This window comes from Petaurus breviceps, unplaced genomic scaffold, assembly GCF_028583685.1.
Source record: "Petaurus breviceps papuanus isolate PSGF00001 unplaced genomic scaffold, PetGlider_PUasm1.0 220, whole genome shotgun sequence".
In the NCBI taxonomy this organism is placed as follows: domain Eukaryota; kingdom Metazoa; phylum Chordata; class Mammalia; order Diprotodontia; family Petauridae; genus Petaurus; species Petaurus breviceps.
Window position 1 is genome coordinate 4,588,141 of NW_027185876.1, and position 17,114 is coordinate 4,605,254.

The 17,114-nt window shown below is 41.8% G+C and overlaps 1 protein-coding gene across 2 annotated transcripts in view; it reads left to right on the forward strand.

Moving 5' to 3' along the window:
- DDAH1 (dimethylarginine dimethylaminohydrolase 1) overlaps nt 1–17,114 on the forward strand; it is a 201,222-nt gene that overhangs the window by 139,634 nt on the left and 44,474 nt on the right. For both annotated transcript variants that reach the window (XM_069094583.1, XM_069094585.1), the window contains exons 3-4: nt 4,655–4,728; nt 5,653–5,772. In XM_069094583.1, the coding sequence (XP_068950684.1) occupies nt 4,655–4,728; nt 5,653–5,772 (194 nt within the window). The remainder of the gene's footprint in view (nt 1–4,654; nt 4,729–5,652; nt 5,773–17,114) is intronic.

Below are 17,114 nucleotides of genomic sequence, written 5' to 3' on the forward strand. Positions count from 1 at the left end.
ATTTTAATCACAGTGGTGTTTTAATACTTACCTTCCTCTTTTTCATCCCAAATCTATTCCCTATTAATGCTGCACACTCTTCTTCCTTGGATCTATCCCTTTTCTCTTGAAATCAGGCCAAGGCCTGGGTTCAAATCCTGCCTTTGATACTTACCTATGTGACCATGGTCAAATTTCTTAACCTTTTTTGAGCCTCATTTTCCTCATCTCTAGTTATGTTTCAAAACATAACTAGATAGGGGCGGCTAGGTGACACAGTGAATAGAGCAACAGCCCTGGAGTCAGGACGACCTGAGTTCAAATCCAGCCTCAGACACTTGACACACTTACTAGCCGTGTGACTTTGGGCAAGTCATTTAACCCCAATTGCCCTCCAAAAAAAAAACCATAACTAGATATATAAATGTCAACTCATATTATTCTGTCTCACCCACCTCTGTTCCCATTTCCCCTTACCTTGGACACCCCGAGGTCTGTCTCTACAGTTATTTAGTGCCTGTGTCAGATCTACTGTAAAAGATAAAAGTATGATACAATGAGAGATTATACACATATATACATATACATATATAATATATATCATACAAAAATATAAAATAAAAGAAAATGGGGATAATAATAGCACCCACCTCACAGGTTTATTGTGGGGACTAAATAGGATAACAAGTAAAAAGCTTTGCAAACTTAAAGCTAGCTGTGATTATATAAATTATATAAATGCCAGCTATTATTTAAAGCATTTCATACTTTGGCTCCAAATTTAATGTATATCATTTCCCTTCACGTGCTCTCAGTTCCTGACATGCTGACCTTCTCACTGTTTCCTAAAATCAGTCTTCCATCTCCTACATCCATACCTGGAATGACCTCTCTCCTCTCCTTGATCTAGTGGAACTTCTACCTTCTCTCAAGGCTCAGTTCATATACCAGCACTTACAGGGCGCTTTTCCAGATCCACTTTTGTTTGTTAATGTTTGTTAATGTTTTCTCCTTCTTCCCAGAAGGATCATGTTTGTGCTTCTCTGTATGCATCTGGTAGTCATCCAGAAGAACATGCAAGGACTGGTTTTTGTTTTGTCATTGAACTGCCCCCATATCTCATACATAGTGCTGCCGTTGACAATTCAATCATGTCTGACTCCCCGTGACCCCATTTAGGGTTTTCTTGGCAAAGATATTAGAGTGATTTGCCATTTCTTTCTCCAGTCCATTTTACAGATGAGGAAACTGAGGCAAACAGGATTTAATGACTTGCTCAAGGTCACAAGCTAATAAGTGTTTGAGGTCAGATTTGAACTTAGGTCCTCCAGGGTCAGCACTTTCTCCACTGTGCCACCTAGCTACCCACACCTCAAACTTGGTAGGCGCTTAATAAATTCCTCTTGGGATAGACCAGATAAAACACAAGAATGAGGAACACTTCTGCTCATCACTTTTGCCTTTAGTCACCTACAAGGGGACAAGTTGAGCAGGAAACAAAGCATGAGATGTGTGTTGTTTCCCCTCCCTGCTCCCTTCCCACCTCCAGAGTGACTCATTTACTGCGCCATTAGGAAACTCTCTTCAAAGTCCTTCAGCCCCTGCCAGGTAACCATAACTGTCAGTCCAACAAAAAGCCGCTGACAGCTGCCGTTTTCAGCCCTGTCTCTCTAAAATATATTGTAATTATTAAACCACTATTTAAGCAGTGCAAAACAATCCTGGGGTATCATTTCATATTCCCCAAGCTAGAGAAGGAACTAAAAAGTTAGAGCTCATTCTTGGAGAGGGTAAAGGTAGACAGGCATACAAATTCAATGCTGATAGATGTGTAAATTAGTTCAAATGTTATTGGAAGACAGTTTAGAATTATACAAGGCAAGTTACGAAGTTGTTCATACCCTTTGACCCAGAAAGTCCTGTACAGGGAACTATAGTCCCAAGGAGATTTTTGGAGAAAAAAAAAAAGGTTCATAGCATCATTCTAACAAACAAGCCAGAAAAAAAAAGTGCCAGTAATTGGGAATGGTTGACCACATTATTGTTTATGAATATAAAAGAATGCTTTTTGTAATTCATTCAGTTTAATCGTGCCCAACTATTCATAATCTCATTTAGGGTTTTCTTGGCAAAGATACTGGAGTGGTCTTCCATTTCCTTCTCCAGATCATTTTGCAGATGAGGAAACTGAGGCAAACAGGGTTAAGTGACTTACCCAGAGTCACACAGCCAGTAGGTGTCTAAGATTTGAACTCAGTAAGATAAATCCTTCTGATTTTAAACCTGGCACTCTATCCATTGTGCCACCTGGCTACTCAAAAGAATGCTGCTATGTTGTTAAGTAATGATGATTACTAAAATGCAGAGAAACAAGGAAAGCCTTGTGTGTAATGATGCAAAGGAACAAAAGCAAAGCCAAAAGAACCCTATGCACAGTGATTGCAACAATGTAAATAAAGTCAACATGGAGAGGCAACAAAATCCTGGTCAGATACACTAGTTACTATCGGCACCATGTTGTCCAAGTTAAAGGAACTTTCTGTTAAAAATGGATAAATTATTTCGAGGGCTTATACTTTGTGTGTGGCTGGGAAGGTGGGAGGTGGCATTGTTGTGAAGTGTGGGAAGTATCTATTGTATAAAAACAAAAAGTATCAGTAATTTTTTTTAAATCCCCTTAATATTCCCCTCTAGAATTTTGCCAGGTATCAAGGTCCAGGTCACTGGCCTCTAATTTTCAGGCTCCAGTCTTCCCTTTTTTTTTGAAACTTAGAAGAACATTTGCCCTTTTCTAGTCCTGCCTAATTTCTAATATTATCCATAATCTTTTGTATATCACTTACAGTATTACAACCATCACATCAGCCAATTCTGTCTGTCCCCTGGGATATATTTCAACAGGACCTGATCCGTTTAACTCATCAGAGGCAGTTGGGTACTGTCTTGCTTTGTTATTTGTTGTCAGTCATGTCCAACTCTTTGGGGCCCCATTTGGGGTTTTCTTGGCAAAGATACTGGAGTGGTTTGCCATTTCCTTCTCCTTTTCCAAATGAGAAACTGAGATAAACAAGGTAAAGTGACTTGCCCAGGGTCACACAGGTAGTATCTGAGGCCAGATTTGAATTTGGGTCCTCCTGACTCCAGCCCAAAACTCCATCCACTACACTACCTCACTGCCCCTTGCTCTCTTCCTGCCTCCTAACTTATCTTGGGTATTGACTCCGATTTTCTTTTTGTTACATTCTTTTTACTCCCAAGATATCACTCCTTGATAGAGAAAAAAGAAACAAGCTAAGAGTTGGTCAGCTGTGACTTTGTTCCATCCTCACTTATCATTGTCTTGTCCATCTCCAGGGGCAGTCCTATGCCTTCTGTGACCCTCCTTTTTTCTCTGATATGGCTAGAACACCTCTGGTGTCTTGTATCCTCTCTGTCCAGCACACTGGCTATTAATGTTGAAATCTACTTGGAGACTCAAATCCACCCCTTCGGCTCCTAGGCTAGCCTTCTTTCATCCATATTATGTTGCCTCTTTGTTATGGGAATGGGAATTTAATATCTTCCCTGCCCCTAGGCCCTTTGATAGGCCCTTAGATAGCGTACCTGGAGCCTATGGCAGGAGGCTTGGTTTTCAGGAATGCCCACACCTTGGTGCTCTGTGATACGGCAGGGGGTCAAGAGGCTTGTAACATTCTCTGAGCCAGGAGAAGGCTATATATATATATAAACCCTGATGTGAGGCTTTGTTTTGGGGCTCACTTTGAGAAGTGTTGTGTGATTTGACCAGACGAGACTCTGGGTAGCCCTTTGGTTGAGCCCTCTGGCTTTGAAAAACTCAGATATTGATGCTTCCCTGTCTGGTAACTGACTAGGTATGGATGTAATGGTCAGACAGTTGGAGGCCTGTCTACTGGTATGTTTCTCTGTCTTCTTGTAACGTCTGCTTGTAACCTGTCTGTATACTCTGAAGTTCGGGGTGCTGACTTTTTCCCCTGAACTAGGTAAATGATATGTTTGATTGATTAAAGCACGATTGTTAACTCATTTTGAGTTGCTTTCCTCTAGAAAAGCAGATCCAAGAACCTGTGTGGGCAGCCACCCTGCATATGCTGGGGTACTTGCTGTTACACTCTTCAACAACAAAACCATAATAGAGTTTTGTCATAGACAAAAGTACCACAGTTCTTGCTCTCAAGGAGTTTACATTGGATTAGATTTGGGAACAAGCTGAAAGAGCAGTCAATGATATACTCAGTAAGACTAGCTGCTCTCTACATTTTCTGGATGTCCTTTTTTTTAAGGGAAGAGGACTGTTTTCATAAAGAAATTCCCAAAACTTAAAGTGATTTTCTGTAAAATTGCAACTTTCATTGCTGCTGAAAAGTAAAAAAGTCACCATTTTGTTTCTGGTCACAAGCCTCTTTATTTGTCTTCCAACATTTCAAATATTATAAAATTGGTTATGAAAATAATTTTACTCTATCTCACAAACTAATTTAGTCATTTGTTTAATGAGCTGATGTTTCGAGTGGGTAGTGGTAAATGGGGTGGGAATAGCATTAAGGTGGGCCACTGTGATTAGAGAGTACTGCATTGTACTTTAATTATTTTTTAATGAAATAAATGGTTGATAAGTTGCTAGGGCCCCTCACTGAGTCTGTGTCATTTTATCTAGGCAGGGAATTTTTTGTGGGCCTCTCCAAAAGGACAAATCAACGTGGTGCAGAAATCCTGGCTGATACTTTCAAGGTGAGTAAAAGGATGGCTGTGCCTTGCAAACAGCAGGTGTTCAATAAATGCTGTTGGAAGGAATATATGGGTTTAATTAATTCTCTAGTCTAACTGATGTATAATAATAATAACGTCTCACATTTCTGTAGTGATTTAAGATTTACAAAACACTTTGCATACATTATCTCATTTGAGGCAGTCAGGGAGTACAGTGGATATAACACTGATCCTGGAGTTAGAAACTTGACTGATTTGTCAGATTAGTAAGCCCCCAAACTTCTCCCAGAAACAGGTGCCCACACTGACATTTGACACAGACTATTAAATCGCAGTGAGTCATGGAACACTACAGTGTCTAGAGAATTAAGAATGAGCATCACACAGATTATATGTCATGACTTGGAGATACGTAACACTACAGTCTCTGAGGCTTTAAAAATGGGATTACACCGAGAAGGGGCCTGGTGGAAGTGAGAAGCTGCACTATCACCCAAATAAAGAACATTCAAGAAGAATGGGACTAAGGATGTCGTTGCGGGACATATATGCACAACAAAAGAGATGAACTGGTCAAGTAGCAAGGGTGTGGGATGAGAGGTAGACAGCCTGAGGATTCCCCTGGTATCTTTGTGACCTCAGAAGAAGGGTGGGCCCTCTGTGCTGAAATTATGGGAGGACATGGACAAGAGCCATATGGGTTGGGCAGGCCTGGGTGGGTTGTGATCTGCATCATTGAAGGGAACTCCCAAATCCATGAGATCACAGATCCATTCGAGTAATACTGCACCCCCCTTGAAATCCTAGCTTTCCCTCCAGACATTCCAGTCCCCTATAACAGCCGATGCGTGGAAAGATAGGGTTTGGGAAATGTTTTTTTAATTTAATTTGTGAAGATGAAACTCAGCAGCTAAAAAGCTTAATAATTTTCTGCTTTGTGCATAGGATTATGCTGTTTCCACAGTGCCAGTGTCTGACACTCTGCATCTGAAAAGTTTCTGCAGTATGGCTGGACCCAACCTGATCGCCATTGGCTCAAGTGAACCTGCACAAAAGGCTCTCAAGGTAGAGTATAACAGACTGGAATGCCCCCCACCCCCACCATGGGGTGTGGGGGAGATGCTCACTGTCTTCTTTCCAGTGCCTGCCTGCTTTCAGACAAAATCAAGAAGCCCGAGGTGATCATTCAGCAGTGTGCCAGCATCATGGCCACCTGGGATGTGCTCGTTTACACAGTTTTCTCATTGTAATAAGGGAAATTCATTGGAAACTGCTTTTCTCAAGAGGCAGAGATCCATATTATAGCAGATACTCATTTCTCACTTGTTTCTCACTTCAAAGAGTGTCTTGATTCAAAAGCACCTGAATGGCTCAATTTCTTCCATTCCCTTGATTGTTTATTTAGAATCCACCATTAAAACCTCAAAGGCAGGAGCTTTGTAGAAATGTCTCTTGGTGAAAAGAAAGTGAACTGAGGAACATTGGTGGGCTGTTTGCCTTGTCAACTTCCTAAGACCCCTGCGGTGGCTGCTGCTTGGAAGCAGCTGACTTTCCCCTGGGAAAGTTGGATTCCCTCTCTGCATTCTCTGAAAGATTCCAGCTTGTCTTCAGCCATTCTCTCTTTTTTCTCTGCTCTCATACTATATCGGCCATTAGGTTGTTAAGCACTGCCTGCCACTGGCTTGAATCTGTCTCAAGATTTTGATTCTGCCTCAAGAATTTGGTTTTGCCCCATGGTGGTTTATTCTGAGAGGCAGCTAGGTAGAACAGCAGATAGAGAGCTAACTTGAAGTCAGGAAGCCCTGAGTTCAAATCCTACCTCAGAAACTTCCTAGATGTGTGACCCTAGGCTAGTTACTTAGCCTCTGTCTACCTCAGTTTCCTCATCTGTAAAGCAGGGATCATCGTAACATGTCTACCTCCTGGCATTGTTGTGAGGACCTAATGAGGTCATGTTTGTACAGTGCTTAGCACAGTGCCTGGTGAGCAGTATTTGCTTTAATAAATGCGTGTTTCCTTGTTTCTTTGGAAGATCCTTTTGTTGTTTTAGTTCTGCTTAATTTAGAAAAAGATGGACATATTTTCTGGGAGTAAATCACTGGGCGTGTTGGAAAGAAGTGATTTCTTTGAAAGGGTGACAGAGCCCCTAACAGCTGAATCATCTCCTACAGTGAGGCAGTTTACTAAGGGACTGCTTGTAGCGACAACAGCTTCAGTATCCACATCCCTTGGCACGTCATGACATAGACGATAACCTCCTTGGGAGGAGGAAGTAGCCCTCAAGCTTCCAGCCCGGTGGTACCGCCTAACAAAGTACTCATCACATAAGAAGGCTCCGAAAATAGTTGCCAATTTTTTAAAAAGTGGCCACTTGGCAGCCTTGAAAGCAGAGGCAACAGTGGTGCTTCTTTCTGCCTTCAGAGAGCTCTTTAAGCAGTTGGGAAAATCAGCCTTGCGTCTCCAAGCTCTCTGCATCGATAATAATAATAGCTAACGTAGCTGATATAGATAGCTACAATGATGACTAACATCCTCTGTGCCAGGCACTAGGCTAAGGACTTTACAATCATCTCATTAGATCCTCACAACAGCTCTGGGAGGTAGGCAATATTCTTGTCCCCATTTTACAGATGGGAAAACTGAGGCAGAAAGAGGTTAAGTGATTTGCCCAGGGTCACACAGCTAATAAGCATCTGGGGCTGATTTTGAACTCAGATTTTCCTGACTCCAGACCCAGGACGCTATCCACTGAACCACCTATTTTCCTTTGACCTTTAAGTTTATTATTCCCCAAGAGGTGAGGACCCACACACCCAGGGGCATAGAATCAGAGATAAAGTGTTGGTACTTTCTGTATTTTTGAGGCCTCTTTTATAATGTGAGACATAGTTGTAATATTAGAAGTGAAGGTGGCAGAGTGGGTAAATCACCTTGCCTCGAGTTGGGAAGACTTCTCTTCCTGAGTTCAAATCTGGCCTCAGGCACTCACTAGCTATGTGACCCTGGGCAAGTCACTTAACCATGTTTGCTTCAGTTTCCTAATCTGTAAAATGAGGTGGAGAAGAAACTGGCAAACCACTCCAGTATCTTTGCCCAGAAAACCCCAAATGTCACAAAGAGCTAGACACCACTGAAATGACTGAACAATATCAACAAGTAAATTGGGTTTCAACTCTGGCTCTGACAGGAGCTTTATTACCATGGACAGCTCACTGAAATGATGACTTCACTTTTGTATTATTACCTTCTCTACAGGGAGACACTCTTACAGCACTGTGTAAATGGAGTGAGGCGGGCTTACCCTTCAGTATTTCAAGGATCAATAATGTGATCAGTATCAGTCAAACAACAAGCATTTTATTAAGCACTTGCTATGTGCCAGGTTCTGTGCATTCCCTTCCCTCAATGAGCATATGTTCTAATGGAAGGAGACAACATGGAAATAACCTCGTATATATAATATATATTCAGAGGAAATGATGCCAATCTGCAAGGGGGAGGCATTAGCAGCTATGCAGACCATGAGAGGCCTCCTACAACAGAATGTGAGATATGAAATGGGCCTTGGTAGAAGCCAAGGAAACTCAGAAATGGAGGTAAGGGAACAGAGCTGTATAGATGTGGGAAATGCAGATGCAGAGAGATGGAAGATGGAATGTTGCGTTTGCAGAATGACAGGTAATTCAATAAAACTGAACCGCAGGCTGTGTGGAGGGCGTAAAGTGTAAAAATACCTGAAAAGCAAAAAGAGGCAAACTTGTGAAGGGTTTGAAAAGTCAAACAGGGTTTTGTATTTGATCCTGGAGGTGACAGGGGTATGTATGAGTTTATTGAGCAGATGAGGATCATGGTCAGAAGTGCCCAATGCTTTAGAAAAATCCCTTTGGAAGCTAAGTGGAGAACACATTGGAATGGGGAGAGGTGTGAAGCAGGGAACCCCATCTGAAGGCTATTACAATTGTCCACGTGAGAGGGGATTAGGGCCTAAACTGGGATTGTGGAGGGACAAGCAGAGAAGGGCACTTATATGAGAGATACTGTGAAGAAGAAGTCAGTTGCATATGTGGGGTAAGTGCAAGTGAGGGGTCAGAGATGTTTCTGAGTTTGGGGGCCTGAGTGACTGGAAGGTTGGAGGTACCAATAATAGGGATGTTCAGAAGGGGGAAGGGTTTGGAGAAGGAGATAATGAGTTTGTACATATTGAGTTTGAGATGCCTGTGGGATATCCAGTTTGAGATAACCTAGGAAGGAGGGACACATCCCAGTGTCTGGGACTCAGAATTCCACTGAGCTGTGACCAGTCTGAGAAGGACCCTCTCTAAAGGTTGCATTGCTGAGCCTTTAATCAAGACCTTTCAGCAGTGTGAATGTGTACACGTTCCTTCACCTCTCTGTAAAATGAGGGAATTTCCTTTGGTGGCCTCTAAATTCTAAATCTCTGTCCCTGGGACCCAGTGATTGGACCTTTTAGAACCTGTGCTCTGCTAATGTCTTGGTCACCTTCAAAGCAGGAGGAGGCCTTCGGGGTAGACTTCTTTGACCAAAGCTGTTTTGTGATGATTAAAACACCATTACACATGTGAGCTGTCATTCTTATGAGGAGCTTTTAAAACTTTTAAAACTTAGGGGAGTCTTTTTAAATAATGCCTTTGATAGATGCTGGCTATGTGACCCTCAGTAAGTGACTGAGAAAGTGTTGCTTTATGTGAGTGGAGGGAATTTCCTTATTAAGGAGTTATATTTACTAGATCCAGTCCCTATCCCACTACAAATTTTTGTTAATTAACCTCAGCTGGGCCCTCACTACTGCAAGGCAGATTTTTTATACCTCCCTAATCAAGGTAGCTCAGGGGATAGGGCACTGGACCAGAAGTCAGGAAGATCTGAGTTCACTTATGAATTGTGTGGTCTTGGGCAAGTCACCTAACATCTGTTTGTTTCTGGAAAAGGAAAAGACAAACCACTCCAGTATCTTTGCCAAGAAAACACCATGAACAGTATTGGCATCCATGGGATCAAAAAGAGTCAGAAACGACTAAATGACTGAACAACAAATTAAGTCACCATCCCCTCCACTCTTCTAAATCTTTTCATTCCACCTCAAACCCTCCATAACTCCCCTTCCCTCTACCCTCTCAGTTGAGAAACTCATATTTACCAAAAAAAATTGAGACTTTTCTGAGAGCTCCCTCTTCTCCCCTCCTCCTGGTCTCATACCACCCAGAGGCCTTCTGTCACTATCTCCTCCATCATCGCTGTCTCCCATCAAGGGATGGCCCTTCTCTTTGCCAAGGCACACCCTTCTACTGGCACAAGCAATCCCATCTGTCCTATCTAGAATATGTTCCCTTCTCTCCCTTGACACTGCCATGTACAAGCCCTCATCATGAGTACTCATGCCTGGATCATGCCAATGACCAGTGTTAGGAGTGCACAAGTCTCTCCTATTCCAATCAGTCAATCTCCACTCACCTGGCAAAAGGATCTTCCTCCAGTGCAGGCATGACCATATCCGCTCCCTACTCAGCAAACCCCAGTGTCTCTGTCACCTCCAGGATCCAATGTAGAATCCCCTATTTGGTGTTCAGATCCCTTCAGAGCTTGTCTCCCCTCCCTCACCTTTGTAATTTTCTCACCCCTTACACTGCCTTCCCCAGTGCACTGTGGGATCCGGGGATATTAGTATCCTTGCTATTTCCTGAACAAAACACTCCACCTCCCAGCTCAGGGCGTTTTGACTGTGTCTGCGCTGTTCTCCCTCCTCACCTCCACCTCCTAGCTTCCTTTGAATTCCATATAAAATCCCACCTTCTCCCCTTAATTCTGTACCTCCCATCTGTTGATTTTTCCCAGTTTATGTTACATATTATAGCTTGTCTGTGCATTGTTGTTTGCATGTCTTCCCCTATTCAACTGGGAGCTCCTTGAGAACTGGAACTAACTTTTGCCTTTCTTCATATTTCCAGTCTTAGCACAGTGCCTGGCACATAGTGAATGCTTAATAAATGAGTATTGTCTGACTGATAGTTAATTATTCCTCACCTAATGTCTACCTGGGATGCCTCACTATGGCTTGAAGTACGTAGGGTTGTTCCAGCGGACCCCAAGCTCTGGCAGGACCTACCATCTTGAAAAGTGACAGACTATATGCATTTTGTCCAAGGGCCAGCCTAGCTAAGAGTGGAGAGATTCATCACTGGATTGGCCATAGTGGGGAGAGGCCTTCTTCAACCAATGCAGCTCTCAAAAAGAATCTACCAGGTCATAGGAAATTGGGCTTCATGTTGGTAGAGAGACTTCTGCCCACGCCAGTGGTATCCATACCTATACCCATACCCATGGTGCCCATATCCATGAGGTGCTGAAATACTTCCTCAATACAATTCTAGAAGGTATGTAGACAAAGTCTTGCCATCTCCATTATACATATCAGGACACCAAGTCTCCTTGAGGTTACTCAAGATTACATGGCTAACAAGGGGTAGTATCAGAGCTAATAACTGGAATCAGGACGCCATACCCAGCTGCCTCCCATCTCCCCCAGCAGTGAAGAATGTAATGGCAGGCGTTCATTTAATAGTCAGATTTGGTTTACAATACAGGTAATATCAACTCTCTGATATTCACAGAGGATAAATTAGGAGTGGTTTTTTACATTAGGAAACACAATTTACTGAGAAGCTTGCTCAGTACATTTGAAATAGGATTCAATTAAATTATTTTTGATTTATGCACAACCTTTCAGAAGGCTTTCTGTAAAGCACATGCAATTTGTCATATTTTTGCCATTAAAGCTGCATATCTGACTGGTCATACAGAAAATTGTAAACGATTTCAGCATGTGCGTCATTTAATTGGTTTATAACAACATACAAATACGCTGGGATCATTTTACCTACTTTGTCATGCAGTGAAGCACCATCATTCTCTGGCTTAATATTCCTCTTTTACCTGAAATTCCTACAGGACTTCAGTGGTCAAGGATTATTCCAAACTGGGTGCTTGTTACCTTTCTAGCCTGAAAATTGGGAAGGGAAATTTCAGCACCTCAGGTGGAATCTGTTTGCTCTACCAGGAATCAACACAATAATGTACCAGTGGATCCTCAGCACATCTGTGAATCCACCAAGATTGCTTACGGGCTTACTATGTACTCAGTTAATAAAAAGTCATAATAAAAACAGCGAACACTTAGTGTCAGTACTGTGTGCCAAGCACTGTGCTAAATGCTTTATAATTATTATCTCATTGGATCCTTACAACAATCCTGGGAGGCAGGTACTGTTATTATCCCCATTTTTTAAAATGTGAAAACTGAGCAAACATAAGTAAAATGATTTGCCCAGGGTCATTCAGCTGGTAAGTGTCTAAGATCAGATCTGAACTCAGGTCTTTTTTTATTTTTTAAAGCAATTGGGGTTAAGTAACTTGCTCAAGGTTACACGGCCAGGTGTTTCTGGGTGGGTGCTAAGTGTCTGAGCCCAGGATTCGATCCCCAGGTCATCCCGACACTGGAGCCAGTGCTCTTACTTGCTGTGCTACCTGGCTGCCCCGAACTCAGGTCTTCTTGATTCCGGGCCTGACACTCTGTCCATTTCACCAAAGCACTTTAAGGCTTACAAAGCATCATCATCACTGATTAATATTAGTTATAGTATAATAAATAAATTATGTTAATTGACTAATAGCATATGCTGGTAATAATAATAATATAATAATGAAGACCAGCTAGGAAGCTGTTGCAATAATAACAGGTAGCATTTATGTAATTATAGCTAACATTTTTATAGTACCTGCTATGTGCCAGGCAATTTACCAATATTGTCTCATGATCCTCACAATAACCCTGAGAGGTAAGATGCTAGCATTATCCACGTTTTACAGATGAGAAGACTGAGGCAGACAGAGGTTAAATGACTTGCCCAGGGTGACACATCCAGTGAGTATCTCAGACAGAAATTGAACTTGGACCTTTCCAATGTGTACTATCCACTAGACCACCTAGCTGCCTCTAATATAGTAATCTATGGGAGATATGATAAACCCTGAATAAGGTATGTGAGCCATGCAGTGAATAGAGCACCAGCCCTGGAGTCAGGAGGACCTGAGTTCAAATCCGGCCTCAGACACTTAACACTTATTAGCCGTGTGACCTTGGGCGAGTCATTTAATCCCAATTGCCCTGCCTTACCCCCTTCTAAAAGAAAAAAAAAGTTAAAAAAAAAGATATGTGAGCCAAGAGAAGGAGAGCTTTATGAGATGTCATAGAGATAGAAGTAAGACTTTTTCTCATTGATTTTTTTATATATTCTGAGAACTGTAACCAAATGGGGCTACTCACCTTTTGCCAAAACCATCCCATATTTTTCTACCTTACTACTTTTGTGGCTCCTGTTCCCCACATCTGTACTGCCCTCCCAGACGCATGTATTTCTGTTGAAAGCTTCCCCATTTGAGGGCTCCCTCCCCCAGAAAGTCTGCCCTGATTTTTCCATTAAGAAGTCATTTTTTCCTCCTTAGATCTCACATAACATTTTATGTGTATCTTATTTGTGACGCATGTATTTTATTTACTTTCTAGTTATTTGTACATTTTTTATATTTCTGCCACTCAATTATAAGCATCTTGAGGTCAGAGAATGTGTTTCACTAATTTTTATCCTTCTACTGCTTTATATATAATAATATTTATTGAATAATTATAGTAACTGACAGTCATATAATACTCAGAGGTCACTCCTTCACTATTCCAGGAGAGATAGAGAGTGCTGGGTGTGGACAGTTAGGAAGACTAAAGTTAGAATCCTCTCACTTACTAGCTGTGAGACCCTGAATAAGTCACTTCACCTTTGTCACCCTCAGGCTTCTCATCCATAAAATGGGCATCATAATAGCATCAACTCAGAAAATTGTCGTGACGACTTTGTAATCCATGAAGTGCTACACAGATGTCACCTGTTATAGTTAAGATTTTCAAAGCGCTTCACAGACCCCAGGTCTTTTGATCTTTCCAACAACCCTGTGAGGTCGATAGTAGAAGTGTTGTTATCCCCATTTTAAAGATGGGTAAATGGGTACTCATGGAGATGAAAAGTTAGGATCTCTCACTGTTGGTCTGTTGTTTGCTCTTTCTCCAGCACTGCCTACTTGTCACCATCATCAAATCACTTATTATTATTATTATTGTTTTGCTTTTTTTGCAGGGGGGGGGGATAGGGCAATTGGGGTTAAGTGACTTGCCCAAGGTCACACGGCTAGTTTTATGTTACGTGTCTGAGGCCGGATTTGAACTCAGGTCCTCCTGACTCCAGGGCCAGTGCTCTATTCACTGTGCCACCTAACCACCCCCACTTATTATTATTAAAAGAACCATTACTGAAGTGGAGAGGGTTGGAGAAAGGGGGCATTATTGCCTGTGTTTGACACTTGAGATAACTAGTTTCCAGAGAGTTGGGGGCCGGCAGCCTCTCCAGTGACCCTTCACCAATATCACATAAACAACTTGTCCACACAGCTTGGCACAAGAGTCAGAGGACCTAGGTTCGAATCCTAACTCTCCTATTTATTATCTATTTAACTTTAGGCAAATCAATTTGCCTCTATGGGCCACAGTTTCTTCATCCGTAAAATGAGGGGATTTTTTTAAATGCTTGTTAATTTAAAAAAATTAGATTTAATTTTTTTAAAAATGCAAGGAGGTTGGATTGGATAATGTCTAAGGCATGATGCCTTCTGAATGTAAACCAATATGCCTGGGCCTAACTTCACCAGTATGGCCACTGCTACCTTGGGACTAAGGCTGACCCAGGGAAGTAAAAAAGTTTTCATTAATGGTAATTTAAAGAGAGAGAGGGAGGGAAGGGAGAGAGAAAGACAGAGACAGAGAGAGGAGGGGAGAGAAAAGAGGAGAGGAGAGAGCTATAGTGCAACAGAAATTGATGCAATGGCCTGCATTCTTCCTATGGAGATCCAGTTTTTAAAGCGCCAGCCTCTCTCAAGCTTGAAGGGATCTGTCTCATCGGATCTGTCCCTGGAGGTTGGGCTGGCTATAGAAACTTTCACTGGTGATTTAGGATTCAGGCTTCCTTGTGGTAGACAGGCCCTAGCCATTTGAGGAAAGTTTTAGCTAAAGATTTTTCAAAACTTATTGAATCAGAGCAGAGCCTAAGATGCCTTACGGAATGACCAGTGATGAGTCTGTGCCACCTGCTGGAGAGGTAGCCAAGAGGCACCTTCTCAATCCCTCAGAAGTGTTGGCCTAGAAAGTGATTTTTCTCCTTTGGGAACCTTGGCATTCTGGGGGGGGGAGGGGTTGTTGTTTTTGTTTTGTGGCTTTCTGTTGCTGGTTTTGTGCTATGTGTTTGTGTGTGTGTGTTTGAAGTCCACCTTTATAACAAAGAATTTTTATTAGAAATACTTTAAGAATGCAAAAAAAATTTAGAGTAAGAAGAATTATAATGGAACCACAATTCCATTTTAGTGCCTTTGTCATGCAAATAACTCAGAAATCCCTTGTAAGTGAATTTCCAATAGAATTGGAATTTTAAATTAAAATTCTTGCAGTACATCATGATAGAAATGTCTTTAAGGCCCATTATCTGGTTCTTGAAATAAGGGAGTGCATTTAAAAGATGCCTTGAATGAGAATGCAAGCTGTCAAGAAGCTAATCTAAATTACACAAGGCCATTTTTTTTTCTCTAAAACGTCCAACATCTATAATAGAGGTCATTTTACCAAGTATTTCCTCTCATTATGACCAGGCAGTAGGGTTGGTTTAATAATCCAGAAAGTTCATCTTATTTTTTATGTAGTTTCTTTTTTAATGAGAAAAAAAACAACCCTTTTGTTTGGATTGTGCACACTTGCATTGTCTGGAAAGTTCCCAAATGTGGACTGGGACTGTAGCAGTAAAAATAACCAATAAAAGAAGAAACAGCTAAGATCAATAGGCTGGATTAGATAGAAAAAAGAAAAAGAGACTTTACTTTTTATGTCCCGAGGAATTATAGCTTGTCATCACCGGATTTTCCTCTTTGAGACTCCTTAAATCAAAGGCGTATTTAAGATCTTATTATATGTCGATTTCAGCCTCATTGTCTAGCTGTCAGTTTCAGGCTCCTTGGTCCAGATTGCCAGAACAATAGTTTTGGGGAGGTTTTTTTGTTTGTTTGTTTTTGTTTTTTTAGATCAACCAATCCTTTATTAAGAAATTAAAAAACTAAACCAAATAGCCTTCAAGTTTGTAGCAAATGTTGAGGCTCCCTTTTCCTAGGATCTAACAGTATTCCCAGAGCCTTGTGCCAACAAGGCTGTAGAAAGCCAAAAGAAAAATGTTTTGGCATGATAAGCTCCTGAGTAATTGGGAGCTGTGAAGCCAAAACCGCCATGCTTAATTTCAGCTTCATTCTAAATGCAGGAAGAAATCGTGTATTCCTAGGAGTAAGCACAGGCTCATAGATGGCTGAAGCTGAAATGGACCTTGGGGAATAACTTAGTTCCACCCTACTCATTTTACAGATGAGGAAACTGAGGCTTAGTGAGGGAGAAAATGATCTGTGTGTTTTTCAGTCTCCCGAGAGGCTTTCACAAGCAAAGAGAACACTTAAAAGGTATTATAAATATTTAATGCTTAGCAATACCATCTTTTGAGAACACAGAACATGCATTCAACTCCAGGTCCCATCCCTTCCCCCTCCTATATCAGATTTAGCGACACCTTCCTTCTCTTTTTGAATGCTGAAGGATTCGTGCTAATGAGAAAAAAGCATGTTCAACTCACACCAAATGCTGAGATTGGGTGACATGCAGCTAAGAATAGAGACCGGTTTGCTCTGCTAAGGAAGTGTAATCGTCCACCAGGCCAAAATGTCTAAATGGCCAAGGCCGAGAGTGAAAGCTCAGAATCAAAATCCACGGATTGTATTTCCAGCTCTCTCACCCATTCTTTGTCTATGACCTTGCCCTCTTCTGACTCAAATTTTCTGCTTGGAAAAGCAGGCCCAGACCTGCTTCCCTCATTCCTCAAAAAACCTTTATAGCTATAAGTAACAGGCAAGGAAAAGAATCAGCATTTCAAGGCCCTAGGCTAAGAGTGCAGGTCCCTCAAGGACAAGACACTGTAATGGATAGTGCCCCGTTATTCCAATTCTTTTCTGTTCGGTCTGACAATGTCCAGAGAGACAGGGTGATAAAAAACGTAGAGAGGTGCAGCTAGGTGGCACTGTGGATAGAGCACCAATCCTGAAATGAGGAGGATCTCAGTTCAAATATGGCCTTAGACATGTACTAGCTGTGTGATCCTGGGCAAGTCACTTAACCCCAATTGGAAAAGGAAGGAGGGAGAGAGAGAGGGAGAGAGGGAGAGAGGGAGAGAGGGAGAGAGAGAGAGAGAGAGAGAGAGAGAGAG